This window comes from Helianthus annuus, chromosome 11, assembly GCF_002127325.2.
Source record: "Helianthus annuus cultivar XRQ/B chromosome 11, HanXRQr2.0-SUNRISE, whole genome shotgun sequence".
In the NCBI taxonomy this organism is placed as follows: Eukaryota; Viridiplantae; Streptophyta; class Magnoliopsida; order Asterales; family Asteraceae; genus Helianthus; species Helianthus annuus.
The window spans coordinates 142,282,328-142,299,411 of NC_035443.2; the positions used below are offsets into that span (position 1 = coordinate 142,282,328).

General features: G+C 34.4%; 1 protein-coding gene and 2 long non-coding RNA genes across 5 annotated transcripts; all 3 read left to right on the plus strand.

Moving 5' to 3' along the window:
* The first annotated feature begins 1,924 nt into the window (after positions 1-1,924).
* Positions 1,925-3,843, plus strand: LOC118483672. 2 transcript variants are annotated; one of them, XR_004871025.1, is made up of 4 exons: positions 1,925-2,256; positions 2,593-2,653; positions 2,822-2,946; positions 3,714-3,843. It is a non-coding gene; the product is annotated as an uncharacterized LOC118483672 (long non-coding RNA). The 2 variants fall into 2 exon arrangements; XR_004871026.1 differs by having other exon boundaries at positions 3,695-3,837.
* A 4,177-nt stretch (positions 3,844-8,020) lies between these two features.
* On the plus strand, positions 8,021-10,023 carry LOC118483673. 2 transcript variants are annotated; one of them, XR_004871028.1, is made up of 4 exons: positions 8,021-8,352; positions 8,689-8,749; positions 8,918-9,042; positions 9,791-10,023. It is a non-coding gene; the product is annotated as an uncharacterized LOC118483673 (long non-coding RNA). The 2 variants fall into 2 exon arrangements; XR_004871027.1 differs by having other exon boundaries at positions 9,810-10,023.
* Positions 10,024-14,380: 4,357 nt separating this feature from the next.
* On the plus strand, positions 14,381-16,347 carry LOC118484092. Its single transcript, XM_035979984.1, has 2 exons — positions 14,381-15,567; positions 16,320-16,347. The coding sequence occupies exons 1-2, from the start codon at positions 14,381-14,383 to the stop codon at positions 16,345-16,347; spliced, it is 1,215 nt and encodes a 404-aa protein (XP_035835877.1).
* Positions 16,348-17,084: the final 737 nt, after the last annotated feature.

The following is a 17,084-nucleotide window of genomic DNA, read 5'->3' on the forward strand; positions in this document are numbered from 1 at the left end:
GGTGGTGGGGTTTTATAAATATAAAGGAAGAAGATGCCCGGATAGTCCCTATGGTTTGGCCTTTTAAGGAAAGGGTATTTTTGTCATTTCACATCATTTTAACAGAGAAAAGTAACTGAAGTTAGACCCAGGGACTATCCGGGAACAAAAAATGAAAACTTGGGGGCTATTCAGGTAGTTTTAGAAAGTTGGGGACTATAGGTGAAAAAAGGCGAAACCACAAGGACTATCCGGGCATTTTTCTCTAAAGGAAATGATTACATTTCCCGAGATACGAAGTTGAAATAAAGCAAATTACATATATACCCCTAAATGTTTTATTTTAAAGAATACAAACTAGCCATTAATATTAATCACTAGATCTAGACATCAATTGACAAGATTTATTCACTTTATTCACACAAACACTGTGGTTCACTCATGAACCCCACCATATATATTACCAGTAAGAATAATGGGGGGCTACTAAACGTACCCCCACTTATTACTTTTTATACCCCCTTTCTATAAAATCACATTTAAACTTGTCATATTTACCCTCTAAACAAATCATATTCTTTAAAGTATTCTTTTTTGTTACAAAACAATTTCAAAAGTGTAAAAGTATATTATAGACGTTTAATAAAAATGTTTATTTAAAAAAACAATATTTTTTAAAAGGTTTTCAGATATCTTTTACACTCTCTCAAATATGTATTTTGATTATGTATTCTTTTATTGAACATCTTTACAAGTTACTAATAACGTTTTTCATATAGAAACAATAATAAAAAAGTTTTGAATTTTTTGAAAAAAGTCTACATTATACTTTTTCCTCGTCTAGTTTGTATTTTAAATGTCTTATATTTATTATTTTTAATATTTTAAAATGTTTTTTTTTATTTTAGAATGACTTGAAGTGGGTATCTGACGCGTGGTCGAAAACCGATGATTATTCGTAATTAAGTTTATGTTTTTACGTGACTTTTGGTTTCGAATGACCTACTTTTGATTACAAAAAAATCCACATATATTTTTGAAATCAACCAGTTTGATATATTTTTTAAATGCAGAAGAGAAAAATATTTGTGAATCAACCCTATCCATTTGTTTTGCTTTAGAAAAGTGTTCACTTCGATCCAAGTCTTAAACTGGTTTTAACTTGTTTATAACATATTATTTACACTAATTAAATTTGAATTTATATAGATTATTAATTTATAGTTTGATAAAATAATTTTAGTATCTATTGTTTATTTGTTCACTTACATAGATGGCCTTTAAACGCCATTTTAAAAGATTTTTTTTTACTTTTTTGATAAATAAAAATTGTTAATTATTTTATAAACACATCAAAAGTATTAAAAAAATATAAAAGTAAGACCTTTGAAATACAAACTAGACGAGAAAAAAACATAATATAGATTTTTTTTCAAAAAGAAAGTTCAAAACCTTTTTTATTATTGTTATAAGAAAAAATGTTATTATTTATTTGTAAATATGTTCAATAAAAAAATATAATCAAAATACTATTTGAGAAAGTGTCTTTAGAAACAATATATGAAAACTTTTAAAAAATATGATTTAAATAAAAATTAAAAAATTAATATTTAAAAAAACATCAGTAATCTTCTTTTACACTTTTGAATTTGTTTTGTAACAAAAAGAATATTTTTTAAAAAGATGATTTGCATAGGGGGTAAATAGTAAAAGTTTTAATGTGATTTTATAGGAAGGGGGTATAAAAAGTAATAAGAGGGGGTATATTTAGCCTACCCCGTAAGAATGTGTTCAACCCTAAAATATTAACCATAATCTTACCAATATAATAAAAGAAACTAAATTTGGACACGTGTCGTTCTCACATCCAACCTCTCCTTATTTTCCCGCTCATTACCATATACCGGTTTACATCCACACGGATCTTTAAACCCGACCATTCTTTATGAAGCCCAATTCGCCTTCTAACCCTAATTCTATCGCCACACTTCTAAATTCTAGAATTATCTCCTCAATCTATTCATCATCGTCTTCAACGCGAAGCAGTTAAGCCCTAATCTTTTTTCCTTTGTTCTCCATTCCACATGTTCCCTCCTCTCGCTTATCTCGTGTCGTTACGATCTCTTCGCCTTTCGCGGCGGCTGATTCCGTTTCGGTGTCTGGAATCGAAGAATCGGAGATGATGACGAGTTTCAAGTTTCAACTCTTGGTGGTATCGTTTTACAAGTTTGCTGATTTTCCTGACCATGTCGTTTTGCGTAAACCACTAAAAAGCTGGTAAGTGTTCTCTACATACATGTTGCTGAATTAGGTTTAATCGATGTACATATAGCTATTGTGATCTTCTCATTTAAATGTCAACTTTGAAATTGATAAAAATGCTTTCTTTTCCATTTTGTTTTTGTTTTTCTTGATTACAGTTGATTCATTGTAGTGTTTTTTTTTCTTTGTTTTTGCTTGTGGTGGAACTCTGTTTCTTGTAATCTTAAATAATAATAGTATATTTGGAAAATCTACGGGTAAAATATGTTGAGATTATGTTTTTGCTGTATCTAGAAGTAGGGCTCTATTTATGAGATTTGTTCTTTAATAACTTATTTTTTTTAAATGAAGCTAGGATCGTCATGGTGAGCATCCATACACAAAGGCTCATCAAACTTTATGGACCATAATGGTATCTGTGTAACAATATATTTTCATGTTTGGGACTTACTATTCGTTTGCTTGTAATTTTCCTTCATTTAACACCATATATAATACTTATTTATGTAAAGAACTCTAAATTTGTTGGTTTTCATTTTTCTTTTTGTATTTATTGATAATATTACTGTGTTCAAATTAGGGAGAAGCCCTTTTCTTGATGGTCTTTCATCATATAGCAATGGGTAATACAACGGAAGTTCGGTGCAAAACGCATGATTTGGCTTGCATCCTTCACATTGGATTGATGTTGAACAACCTAATGAGGTAAGCGTGCAAATCATGTTTTTTATGCTTATTTTCCGTCATTAGCATTATATTTATCTGTGCTACCTTTACTGTCTTCCCTATGCCATATACGTATGTATATCTATGTTTTAATCAATATCAATAACAATGGTGAAAAGTGTTTTATTATTTAGTTATAATATAATTAAACTCATTTGTTTTGTTAATACTTTTACTTTTAATCAAATTGACTATATAACTGAAAAGAATTAGATCTCAGTTCTTGTAGCCTCTTTTGTTGCCAACCCAAACAGTTCATAGGTTGTTAATTCAATTCAGGATAATCAAAATCCTCAATTATTAAGAGAGCCTCCAAATAGTATTTCTATTAAAAAAAAAACCTTGGTAAACATAAATACCACAACATTGTTAGTTTTCGATAATTTTTCTATGAACTTTTTTGCAAGTTCAAGCTCTTTTTTTGTTTGGAGGCGGCAATACGGCCGGGTTAGTTTAACGGGTCAAAACAGTTTATTACGTAGCAATGTGATTGTAATTTGAAGTTTGTGTATTAAAGTAAAGTTGCAATTTTGCCCCGTATACGGGTCGATTCATATATGTTTTATCTCTGACATTTGAAAAAGGCAAAAACTAATTGCTTAAAAGAAGTGAAAATGTCAACTGGGTTGTAAGGAAAGTTGTTTGGAATGCTTATAAGTTATTTTATGAATTATATTGTTATCATCATTATTCATCCAGTGTACTGTTTCTTACCTTTTTATAGCAGAATGTTTATATTGATGCAGTTGCATGTATGAAGAGAATTGTTGAAAAGGGGAAAGCCATTGCAGCTAATGTAGAAGGTATTGAGAATCATTGGGGAACCTCTGTTTCTTGTTGGTTGACATTTGTTTATTTAATGTTTTTTAGACGGCATAATCACATTTGATTACAAATTTAAAATGCACTTATGGGGTGTTTGGATGTGCACTCTGACTACGTGAATTGTCTTGACTATGTGAATTAGACAACTATAATCAGATGGTAGTGGTACCTACACTTGTATTTGTAAATTGTTTGATTATTCAACAAGTTGATTACAAAATGGATGTTTTAACATCTCGACTCGTCAGGTAACTTTACATCTTTTATCTAATTATCTGTGGATACATGTATGTGTTCTACACAAATTGATGAATGAATACAATATCTTTAAATCTTTTTGGTTCTCACAAAATATGCATTAGTGTGTGCATTAAAACCCTTAAACCGATATGTAAATCTTACAATTATGCTTCCAAAATGTTTTTTTTTTCAAAATTGTAACGGTTTTTATTATTTAACCCGTGTAACACACGGGTCCATAACCTAGTTTATATATATATAAAGTTTATCCATGTGGCATGTTGAAATATTGACTTTTGTTCTTAAGTACCATAAGATACGATTATAGTCCTTATTGTTCAATCCTCTTACACACTTTTCGTCCCTAGATGTATGTTTTCTAGTTTTGAACGTTATTTTTTTTTCAAAATTATTGTTTTACCATGTTGATTAAAAATAGTAATAGTATGGAACATCCGCATGTACATTATTCTTCTCTCTCCCACATCCTTTCTGGTCACCATCTTCAATCACCTCTCTTATGACAATCTTTGATCATCCCCCGTTACTATATTTAGTTACCCGCTTTCGAACTTCACCCTCGAGGATTTGTTCTTACATTTCTGAGTTCCTCCATTTTTTAAAAATTTAGGCCATAGTTAACCTAAAACCCATTTGACTCCATCCACAACCATGAATAGGCTCCTTTTATGTTCAAAAGAAAACACACATCATAACAAATGAAATGACAAGTATTAGCTTCAAAATCAAACTTAGTATACACACATGTAGAGGTTACAAAACATATTATAAGGACCCCTGATCGTAATCCAGAACAACAACGATGTAACAACTCCCAAAACACCTTATAAGGACCCCTGATCGCAACCCCAGACTTGTACGGCGCGAACCAATTTGAAAAACAAAGAATCTTGTAACTGGACTCTCAGGAGACATGCGGGGGGTACCCCTAAATCTTCCGCGTGTCGCGGGAGAGTACCAATACATGTGTTACCCGAGCGCGACGTGTGGCAGGGCTACACGCAAAAAAATGTGTCGCAAATTCTGACACATTTACTACGCATTTCCTACGGAAAAAAGACCTTGATTTTTTTGGGCAATTTGTGACACAATAGTGACAAATATACTAATTCTAAGTATTGTGTCAGAAATGCGTAGCAACTTGCTACGCATTTCCGACGGAACCATTATTTATTTGTTGGAATTAGATTTATATTTTAAATTCATTTAAATATTAATTGTTGCGTCAGAAATGCGTAGCAACTTGCTACGCATTTATGATAAATTATTTATTATTATACTTAGATTATATTTTAATGTTTAATCAACATTATTATTAATTATTGCGTAGGAAATGTGTAGCAACTTGTTACGCATTTGTGATGGAAAATTTATTGTGTAGGAAATGTGTAGCAACTTGCTACGCATTTGTGATGGAATATTTATTACCATATTGTGTAGGAAATGTGTAGCAACTAGCTACGCATTTGTGATGGAAAATTTATTGTGTAGGAAATGTGTAGCAACTTGCTACACATTTGTGATGGAAAATTTATTACCTATGTATTGTTAACCTGGTCAATATCAAGCTTCTTCAACTCAGCCGGTCAAAGACGGCAGTGGTGGTAGTGGCTTGGTTCAGACTCAGTGGAGGCAACTAGTTTTATTACTACCATATAAACATGTGATTTACGGCTCTTAATTTCTCGTAAAACAAGCATTAGAACGATAATAAATAGTGTTTAAGGCGAACATTACCTTCATGTTCTTTTATAAACTATTCGCCGAACGTTTGGTTCATATGCAGCCCTAATTATTATATAACTATAATACATTTAATTTTTTGTAAGTATGTTTTGGAATTAATAATTAAATCTTATTTGATAGTTGTAAATAAAAAGAAGAGTGAATTGCAACGACTGTCCTTTATCTTTATACCCATTTGCAGGCGTTGTCCTTTATGTTTAAAATTGACGAGTTTTGTACTTTATTTTTTAAAATTGTCCGTCAACCATCACCAGCCACCACTCATATGAGTTAAAAGACTAAATTTCTCTTTCTTTCTCGACTCTCACTCAGACATACTTGTTGCAGATCTGTCGATTAACCATATAATGCCGTTGCCGTTGAAAGTAGTGGTGGTTGATGCCGGTTATTGGCGATGGTTGGTGATGGTGTGCAGAGGTATAGAGAGAAAGGGGTTAAGAGGGAGAGACAGGTTGATGCAATACTTAGGGAGATTTTCAAAAAAAAAATTGATATAATTATACTTTTAATGTGATTTATAAAAACAAATTGATATAATTACACTTTTAATGTGATTTATAAAACAAATTGATATAACAAGTTTATAAAAAACTGGATATAATTTATGTGCCACCATATTAATAATAATAATATTTTTTCATTAATTAACTAGTTAATAATAATAAAAGTAATAGATTCCAATTTTCTAACTTAGGCATAATATTTTACACATAATTGAGCCAATCAAAAGCTTTAGTTAAACTTCACATGGATCACCATCCTACGGTCAATTGTTCACCTAATTTTCAATCCAACGGTCCATTGCTCACCTAAACCCTACCTATTTAATCCTCCATCTCATTTCTCACATTCAAAACCTAAAAAAAAAAAAACCCTAAGAGAAAACTACTGCCGCACACCCCTCAAAAAAAATCACTGGTGCTAAGCAAAAGCAAAAGAAGGAGTGGATTCTTGTTTCCTTTATTTCCTTTCTATCTTGATGGAAATCACTGCCGCACACCCCAAAGAAAGGCCATTTCGGTTCACCGGCCACACCCCCTCACCATCACTTCTCTTTATTTCCTTTTTATCTTGATGGAAGGACTGATAATGAACAAATATTGTTGTTATTGAAACCGGCGGATGGGTAACGGTTTCAAGGGAAGAAAGAAGGAGTGGATTCTTGTTGGTCGCTCATTTGTATACACTTCAATTGAAGAAATTATCTATATTTTTTCACTGGAAAATAATATTTAGGGGTTTGATTGAAGAATGGTGAGGAGAGAGAGAGAGAGAGAGTTCATATGGCTTTGAAGTTATGCCCAAGATAAATTTATGTTTGTAAATTTGTGAATGCGATTCAGATTTAGATTTTGATTGGGAATGCGATTCAGATTTGTTTGTAAATTCGTATAAATTTATGATTAATGTTATTGAATTTTTATAGTTTTTAGTTTTATTTACTTTTGTATCCGATCTCTGGATGTTTTATAAATAGAATAACACTAGAAAAAGCATTAAATTTGGTGACAATTGTGTAGCAAAAATAAAAAATTAACTTCCGTTAAATGGGTAGGAAAATGCGTAGAAAATGTGTAGCAATTTGTGACAGCCCTTTTCTGTCAGAAATGGGTAGGAAAATGCGTAGAAAATGCGTAAATAAACCAGTTTCCTACGAGTGGTTTAACTACATATGCATTTCGTCACAAATTCGTAGAAAATTAAATTTCGTGATAATTGTGTAGCAAAAATTAAAAATTAACTTCCGTTAAATGGGTAGAAAAATGCATAGAAAATGTGTAGCAATTTGTGACAGTCCTTTTCTGTCAGAAATGGGTAGGAAAATGCGTAGAAAATGCGTAAGAAACCAGTTTCCTACGAGTGGTTTTCCTACATATGCATTTCGTCACAAATTCGTAGAAAATCGCGAGTTGTGACGCATTTCCTACGGAAAATGGTGTCAGAAATTTTAATTTTTCTAGTAGTGGTATAGGGGGTAAATAGTAAAAGTTTTAATGTGATTTTATAGGAAGGGGGTATAAAAAGTAATAAGAGGGGGTATATTTAGCCTACCCCGTAAGAATGTGTTCAACCCTAAAATATTAACCATAATCTTACCAATATAATAAAAGAAACTAAATTTGGACACGTGTCGTTCTCACATCCAACCTCTCCTTATTTTCCCGCTCATTACCATATACCGGTTTACATCCACACGGATCTTTAAACCCGACCATTCTTTATGAAGCCCAATTCGCCTTCTAACCCTAATTCTATCGCCACACTTCTAAATTCTAGAATTATCTCCTCAATCTATTCATCATCGTCTTCAACGCGAAGCAGTTAAGCCCTAATCTTTTTTCCTTTGTTCTCCATTCCACATGTTCCCTCCTCTCGCTTATCTCGTGTCGTTACGATCTCTTCGCCTTTCGCGGCGGCTGATTCCGTTTCGGTGTCTGGAATCGAAGAATCGGAGATGATGACGAGTTTCAAGTTTCAACTCTTGGTGGTATCGTTTTACAAGTTTGCTGATTTTCCTGACCATGTCGTTTTGCGTAAACCACTAAAAAGCTGGTAAGTGTTCTCTACATACATGTTGCTGAATTAGGTTTAATCGATGTACATATAGCTATTGTGATCTTCTCATTTAAATGTCAACTTTGAAATTGATAAAAATGCTTTCTTTTCCATTTTGTTTTTGTTTTTCTTGATTACAGTTGATTCATTGTAGTGTTTTTTTTTCTTTGTTTTTGCTTGTGGTGGAACTCTGTTTCTTGTAATCTTAAATAATAATAGTATATTTGGAAAATCTACGGGTAAAATATGTTGAGATTATGTTTTTGCTGTATCTAGAAGTAGGGCTCTATTTATGAGATTTGTTCTTTAATAACTTATTTTTTTTAAATGAAGCTAGGATCGTCATGGTGAGCATCCATACACAAAGGCTCATCAAACTTTATGGACCATAATGGTATCTGTGTAACAATATATTTTCATGTTTGGGACTTACTATTCGTTTGCTTGTAATTTTCCTTCATTTAACACCATATATAATACTTATTTATGTAAAGAACTCTAAATTTGTTGGTTTTCATTTTTCTTTTTGTATTTATTGATAATATTACTGTGTTCAAATTAGGGAGAAGCCCTTTTCTTGATGGTCTTTCATCATATAGCAATGGGTAATACAACGGAAGTTCGGTGCAAAACGCATGATTTGGCTTGCATCCTTCACATTGGATTGATGTTGAACAACCTAATGAGGTAAGCGTGCAAATCATGTTTTTTATGCTTATTTTCCGTCATTAGCATTATATTTATCTGTGCTACCTTTACTGTCTTCCCTATGCCATATACGTATGTATATCTATGTTTTAATCAATATCAATAACAATGGTGAAAAGTGTTTTATTATTTAGTTATAATATAATTAAACTCATTTGTTTTGTTAATACTTTTACTTTTAATCAAATTGACTATATAACTGAAAAGAATTAGATCTCAGTTCTTGTAGCCTCTTTTGTTGCCAACCCAAACAGTTCATAGGTTGTTAATTCAATTCAGGATAATCAAAATCCTCAATTATTAAGAGAGCCTCCAAATAGTATTTCTATTAAAAAAAAAACCTTGGTAAACATAAATACCACAACATTGTTAGTTTTCGATAATTTTTCTATGAACTTTTTTGCAAGTTCAAGCTCTTTTTTTGTTTGGAGGCGGCAATACGGCCGGGTTAGTTTAACGGGTCAAAACAGTTTATTACGTAGCAATGTGATTGTAATTTGAAGTTTGTGTATTAAAGTAAAGTTGCAATTTTGCCCCGTATACGGGTCGATTCATATATGTTTTATCTCTGACATTTGAAAAAGGCAAAAACTAATTGCTTAAAAGAAGTGAAAATGTCAACTGGGTTGTAAGGAAAGTTGTTTGGAATGCTTATAAGTTATTTTATGAATTATATTGTTATCATCATTATTCATCCAGTGTACTGTTTCTTACCTTTTTATAGCAGAATGTTTATATTGATGCAGTTGCATGTATGAAGAGAATTGTTGAAAAGGGGAAAGCCATTGCAGCTAATGTAGAAGGTATTGAGAATCATTGGGGAACCTCTGTTTCTTGTTGGTTGACATTTGTTTATTTAATGTTTTTTAGACGGCATAATTACATTTGATTACAAATTTAAAATGCACTTATGGGGTGTTTGGATGTGCACTCTGACTACGTGAATTGTCTTGACTATGTGAATTAGACAACTATAATCAGATGGTAGTGGTACCTACACTTGTATTTGTAAATTGTTTGATTATTCAACAAGTTGATTACAAAATGGATGTTTTAACATCTCGACTCGTCAGGTAACTTTACATCTTTTATCTAATTATCTGTGGATACATGTATGTGTTCTACACAAATTGATGAATGAATACAATATCTTTAAATCTTTTTGGTTCTCACAAAATATGCATTAGTGTGTGCATTAAAACCCTTAAACCGATATGTAAATCTTACAATTATGCTTCCAAAATGTTTTTTTTTCAAAATTGTAACGGTTTTTATTATTTAACCCGTGTAACACACGGGTCCATAACCTAGTTTATATATATATAAAGTTTATCCATGTGGCATGTTGAAATATTGACTTTTGTTCTTAAGTACCATAAGATACGATTATAGTCCTTATTGTTCAATCCTCTTACACACTTTTCGTCCCTAGATGTATGTTTTCTAGTTTTGAACGTTATTTTTTTTTTCAAAATTATTGTTTTACCATGTTGATTAAAAATAGTAATAGTATGGAACATCCGCATGTACATTATTCTTCTCTCTCCCACATCCTTTCTGGTCACCATCTTCAATCACCTCTCTTATGACAATCTTTGATCATCCCCCGTTACTATATTTAGTTACCCGCTTTCGAACTTCACCCTCGAGGATTTGTTCTTACATTTCTCAGTTCCTCCATTTTTTTAAAAATTTAGGCCATAGTTAACCTAAAACCCATTTGACTCCATCCACAACCATGAATAGGCTCCTTTTATGTTCAAAAGAAAACACACATCATAACAAATGAAATGACAAGTATTAGCTTCAAAATCAAACTTAGTATACACACATGTAGAGGTTACAAAACATATTATAAGAACCCCTGATCGTAATCCAGAACAACAACGATGTAACAACTCCCAAAACACCTTATAAGGACCCCTGATCGCAACCCCAGACTTGTACGGCGCGAACCAATTTGAAAAACAAAGAATCTTGTAACTGGACTCTCAGGAGACATGCGGGGGGTACCCCTAAATCTTCCGCGTGTCGCGGGAGAGTACCAATACATGTGTTACCCGAGCGCGACGTGTGGCAGGGCTACACGCATGATGAAGCTGGTATAGGCAAAATAGGTCGCCCATGCGACACGCGGAAGAGACACCAGTCCCATGCGCGATGCGCGAGAGCAGCCCATTTGCCCTATAAATGCATTGGGACAGAATCCTGTGCACACTTTCGACGTTATTTTCGCGGAAACTCGCTCTGATATCTCCGTTTTCTTTATACTACCCCTTAAACCTGTGAAGTTTTGCCCTGTTGTAAGTATTTCAACCCCTGATCACTAATTTGATACCATGTCCGATCGATTCGAAACCCAGCAACGGTTGCCAAGGTGTCGCATGAATAAGGCTACACTTTGTTAACTACGTTGGGGTTTTAATCTCGTGATGTATCGATAAAGTTTGAGTTGGGTTGTTACACTAACACGTGTGCATTGTATATTTTTATTAGGAATTATACCAGGAGGCTTTAAGTTAAAACCCGAAGTCTACAATGTGAGTCATTCTTCTTTTTCTCACAACATTGTGATTCATTATTTCTTTTTATCAAATGCTTTGCAAAACCCTAAATGTTTTTCAGTTATACTTACAGTGATTAAGTTTTTGTATTCTGCAAATTACTGCCGATATGTGGGGTTTTGTATACATTACTTGATAATCTTCACCATCGGACAACGGATTAGCCAATGTGTGATATGACCATAGTCACAGATCCAGTCGAGTGACAAATACCAAATGGAGTATTTGTTAGATATAAACAATGTAATCACCCTTGATTCTGTAAAATATAACAATGTGTCTTTTTATACAAATGAATGAGCTCACCAGTATTTTTCGCTGATAAAATGTTTTCAAAACGCGTTTCAAGTAACTTACTGTGAATATAATAGAAGCCTGTTGTGGAGCACTGAAGGCTTAAATAAAGTGGCTATGATTACCTGAATAAAGAATTTTGTGTTTTATTAATTAGGGTTTGATTATAATATGGGTTTTATCCCATTTATTTAATATTAAATTTTGGTTGTAATACCCCGAATCTTAATGTGCTGGTTATAAACGTGTGAAATATGTAATTTATATTTCATATATTGTTAAACGAGTAAGATAATTGTGTAAAAGGTGAAATATCTTGACAAACCTTGGCTAATATAGGAGACCGTTAATATTAATAATTAAATATATTATTTTATTTACCTTACTCCGTTTTTAATGAAACTTAGGTTAAAACGTAGATAAAAATATGCTCGTTTGACATATTCGTCGTTTTATAAAACGTCATATTTTAAAAGTTATACAAGAAAAACGAGTTAAGCAGCTGAATTAATATATATAAGCAAGCAAGCTAGCAGGTTAAGCAGGTAGGTAGGCACGTCAATTGAATCCCACAGACCAGAAAAGGATTTGAGGTGCCTGCTTGCTTGCTTTAAATAAGAGTCTCAGTAGGTTGTTTAGGTACCAGTTTTTTTAACGGGAATGCTCTAGTATAGAGAATCCTGAATATACGATACCCCGTTGGGTGTTGTTAATAGTCGTTTTTGGAGCGCGAGTAAGAGCAGGAGTAGGGAAACTCTACATCAACGTGCCGTAAAAAGTTTTGAGGTATACACTCGTTTAAGTTTATGTTTAGTTATTTATTATTTATTTTTAGTAGTTAATATTAGTTTTATTATTAGTAATAATATATTAGTAGTAGTAGTGTTAGTATTATTTTTAGGTACTAGGGTTATTGTCAGGGGCGGGTATTGGGTAGCCTAGCCTTAGTTAGGCATGGACTGATCACCCATGCTTAAACAAGGTAGGGTTAACCAATATCCAACCATGATAATGACTAGTTAGGTGTACCATTACCTAACCTAGGATTATGTAATTGTGTCAGGACCTTGAGACATAACCCAGTATTACTAGCGGCTGTTAAGCAATTGCTAATCAGGTGAGTCATCATACTTGTCTTTTAAACTGTGATAGTATACTCGTCCATAACTGGTAATAATGAGAATGCTACAGTATGCATGTGTCAGTAGGGGTATATGGGATCCTATTATGCTTAATGAGGTGTGTCACTCTGGGAAGGGTAATAAGGTGTTGTACCCACAGGCACTTCGTGCTTATAAGGTCCAGCGACACACACTCATACCTATGTGACGGCCGTAGGGGGACACAGCTGGAGGACCAGTATGTCTCTTGTACGGTGGTTTGTGACAAGTCAAATGTGACCTATAAGGTTCAATGAGGTCCAACCTGACTATAATGTGGTCACATGCCCATATTGTGTATGCATATAATGTAAAATGTGGTCTGTCTTTATAAAAATTGTATAGTATGAGCTCACCAGTATATATCTGACGTCGTTTTGAGTATACTTATCTCAGGTTAGTCATGAGGAAAGCTATAAGAACTACTTGACAGTTGGGGAGTTTTAGAAGATCAAGGAGTTCTTAGTTGCCAAAAGTTCGTAAATAAATAAAGTGTTGTACTCAGACTATTATAAGTTTTAATAAAAGTAGTTTGTTTCCGCTGTAAGTGTATCAATTGTGCACAATCACCCGGGTTACGGGGTGAGGGTGTTACAGTTGGTATCAGAGCCCGAGGTTTTAGCGAATTAGGTATTGCAGGAATGCCTAAGCTTTAACCAGTAGTTCTCTAAAGATTAAATAGCACACTCAGACTAGGCCAAATAACATGTTCTCAGGAAAAGTACTTGCATAGTCAATTGAGTGACGCTAGAAGAAGTAAACTTGTTGTGCCTTTTTATGTGCTATATATATATATATATATATATATCTATGTGATGTATATAGTTGTTATATTATAATGATGTATCATACATACTAGTAAATCTTTATACTCATATTCCTATAGGAAGGAGACAATGTCTGAACATGGAGATGAATAAGGGTCTAGAAATAATCAGAATAACAGAAGGAGAGAGGAAGATTCTTATAGGACTCGAACTCCCTCTCATAGTGTTAGGTCCCGGTCTAGTACAAGCATGCGTCTAAATACTGAGGATATCCACAATATAGCTGTGGAAGTGGCTAAGGTAATGAAGAATGCACAAACCGGTAATGTTAACCAATCTGGAGAGCGACATGAAGAAAGCTCAGCAGCCTCCACGCCACTAGAACGAAAAGGTGAATATCCCAAATCAAAGGAATGTACTTATAAGCACTTCATGTCCTGTAAACCGCAGTCCTTTGACGGAAGAAAGGGAGCACTAGAAGCTCAAGACTGGCTCAACAGAATGGAGTCAGTATTAGACATATGTGAGTGTGATGACCGCAACAAAGTACGGTTCACGGTACATATGTTTGAAGCTGAAGCTTCACTGGTGGAACATTGTGGTCCGAACAGAGGGAAAAGAAAAGGTTAAGGAGATGAAGTGGGAAGAGTTTATTCAAAAGTTTCTTGCTAAGTATTGTCCTCCTAGTGAGACTGAGCAACTGGAAGTGGAATTCTTTCAATTAAAAATGGGAAATAAAACCTATCGAGAATATGTTTCTCGTTTCAACGACATATCTCGACTGGTTTCTTATTTAGCATTGACCGAGGAACAACTGATCAATAGGTTTATTTGGGGTCTACCCTCTGAAATGAGGGTGTTTATCAAATCCAAATCCCCCAAGACTTTTGCAGAAACTGTTGAGGCTGGCGCCGTCATGGCTGCCGAGATGATTCTGCGGCAGGCTGAATCTCCCGCACCAAAAAGAAAGTGGGAAGAAAGAAAGGGGGACACCCGGAATAACAACTTTAAAAGGCCTAAAACATTTCCTCAATGTCAAATTTGCAAATGCTTTCATACGGGGGAATGTCGTTTTCCTTGTCCAAATTGTAAAAAGACGGGTCATGCTCTTCAAGAATGCAAGGAAAAGAAGAAGTGTTTCAAATGTGGAGACCCTAACCACATGAGATCTGAATGTCCCGAACTTAAAAGAAATGATAGGACACAACCAAATCAGCCAAAAGGGCGGGCATTTGTACTCACCACGGAAGAAGCCAAGACCAATACAGACGTTATCACGGGTACGTATCTCGTAAATGATGTATATGCGCGTGTGTTATTTGATACCGGTGCAAATAGAAGTCTAGTGTCGACTACCTTTAGACCTTTCTTGAACCAGGCGTCCCAAACCCTAGATCATACCTTTACAGTAGAAATGGCTGATGGAAGTCAAAGAGAGATAGTTGACATAGTTGACATAGTTGACATAGTTAAGAATTGTAAAATAAGCTTAAACAACCATGTTATCCCTATAGACCTAATGCCTATGGAACTTGGAGAATTCGACATAGTCATAGGAATGGACTGGTTGACACCATATCATGCGGAAATTATATGTGACAAAAGAATCGTCCAACTCCGATTACCCAACGATAAACAACTAACTGTATCGGGAGACCGCACTGACAAGACTAAGAACCTCATCACGATAGCACAAGCACATAAATGCCTAAGGAAAGGGTATGTTGCCTTTTTAGCATATGTCGTAAACACTACAGAAAAGCAGAAGGTCGAGGACGTGCCAGTAGTACGAGAATACCCCGAAGTGTTTCCCGACGAACTCCCGGGACTACCATCGGATAGACAGGTTGAGTTTCGCATTGACCTAGTTTCCGGTACATCACCGATTGCTAAGTCGCCGTACAGACTAGCCCCGACAGAAATGCAAGAACTCAAGAAGCAACTACAAGAGTTACTTGACAAGGGGTTTATCCAACCCAGTTCGTCACCATGGGGAGCACCCATCTTGTTTGTCAAGAAGAAAGATGGGACGATGCGCCTGTGCATCGATTATAGAGACTTGAATAAAGCCACTATAAAGAATAAATACCCTTTGCCCAGGATCGACGACTTGTTTGATCAATTACAAGGGGCAAGCTATTTCTCTAAAATAGACTTGAGGTCTGGATACCACCAAGTGAAAGTTGCACCAGAAGACATACCTAAGACTGCCTTCAGGACTAGGTATGGTCATTATGAATTTTTGGTAATGCCATTTGGACTGACCAACGCACCTGCAGTGTTCATGGACCTCATGAACAGGGTTTGTAAACCTTACCTCGATAAGTTTGTGATCGTTTTTATTGACGATATCCTTATCTACTCTAAGAACGAGGTAGAACATGAACAACACCTAAGAGCAGTCCTTGAATTGCTCAAGAAAGAAAAACTCTATGCAAAGTTCTCTAAGTGTGAATTTTGGATACGTGAAGTGCAATTCCTAGGCCACGTGATAAATGAATGTGGAATACAAGTTAACCCTGCAAAGATCGAGGCCATCAAGAAATGGGAAGTACCGAAGAATCCCACTGAAATCAGAAGATTTCTGGGGTTAGCAGGATACTATAGAAGGTTTATTCAAGACTTCTCAAAGATTGCAACACCATTAACCACACTAACCCAGAAAGCCTCTAAGTTTAATTGGGGACCTAAACAAGAAGAAGCCTTTAACACGTTAAAGCATAAGTTATGTAGCGTCCCAATACTGTCACTTCCTGAGGGAATAAAAGATTTTGCCGTCTACTGTGATGCATCTCACTATGGTATGGGATGTGTACTCATGCAAAGAGGCAAAGTGATTGCCTACGCCTCTAGACAGTTGAAGATTCATGAACGGAACTACACAACCCATGATTTGGAACTTGGTGCCATAGTGTTCGCATTGAAAATTTGGAGGCACTATCTTTATGTCACACCCCAACCGATGGCGGAAACATCGGGATGAAAAGAGACATCATAACACTATGTGACAATATTATTTAAATCCAATTTCATAAATGATTAAAATTCCAATACATTGTTTCAAATAAAGACAAATTGCAACAAACATTGTTTATTATTGGAATGAGTATCTAAGTCCATCCTAACTTGATTTCTTCATCATCTTGTCTATCAACCTGCAACATGTATTAAAATAAAATCAACAAAAGTTGGCGAGTATACAAGTTTGAATACATAGCATAATAGTTTAAACGTTT

Bases quoted from the DNA above. Each gene is read 5' to 3' on its own strand.
- LOC118484092 (XM_035979984.1), top strand. From the start codon at position 14,381: ATGACCGCAACAAAGTACGGTTCACGGTACATATGTTTGAAGCTGAAG. The intron at 15,568-16,319 runs GTATGTTGCCTT...GGATACGTGAAG, and splicing joins CATAAATGCCTAAGGAAAGG to TGCAATTCCTAGGCCACGTG.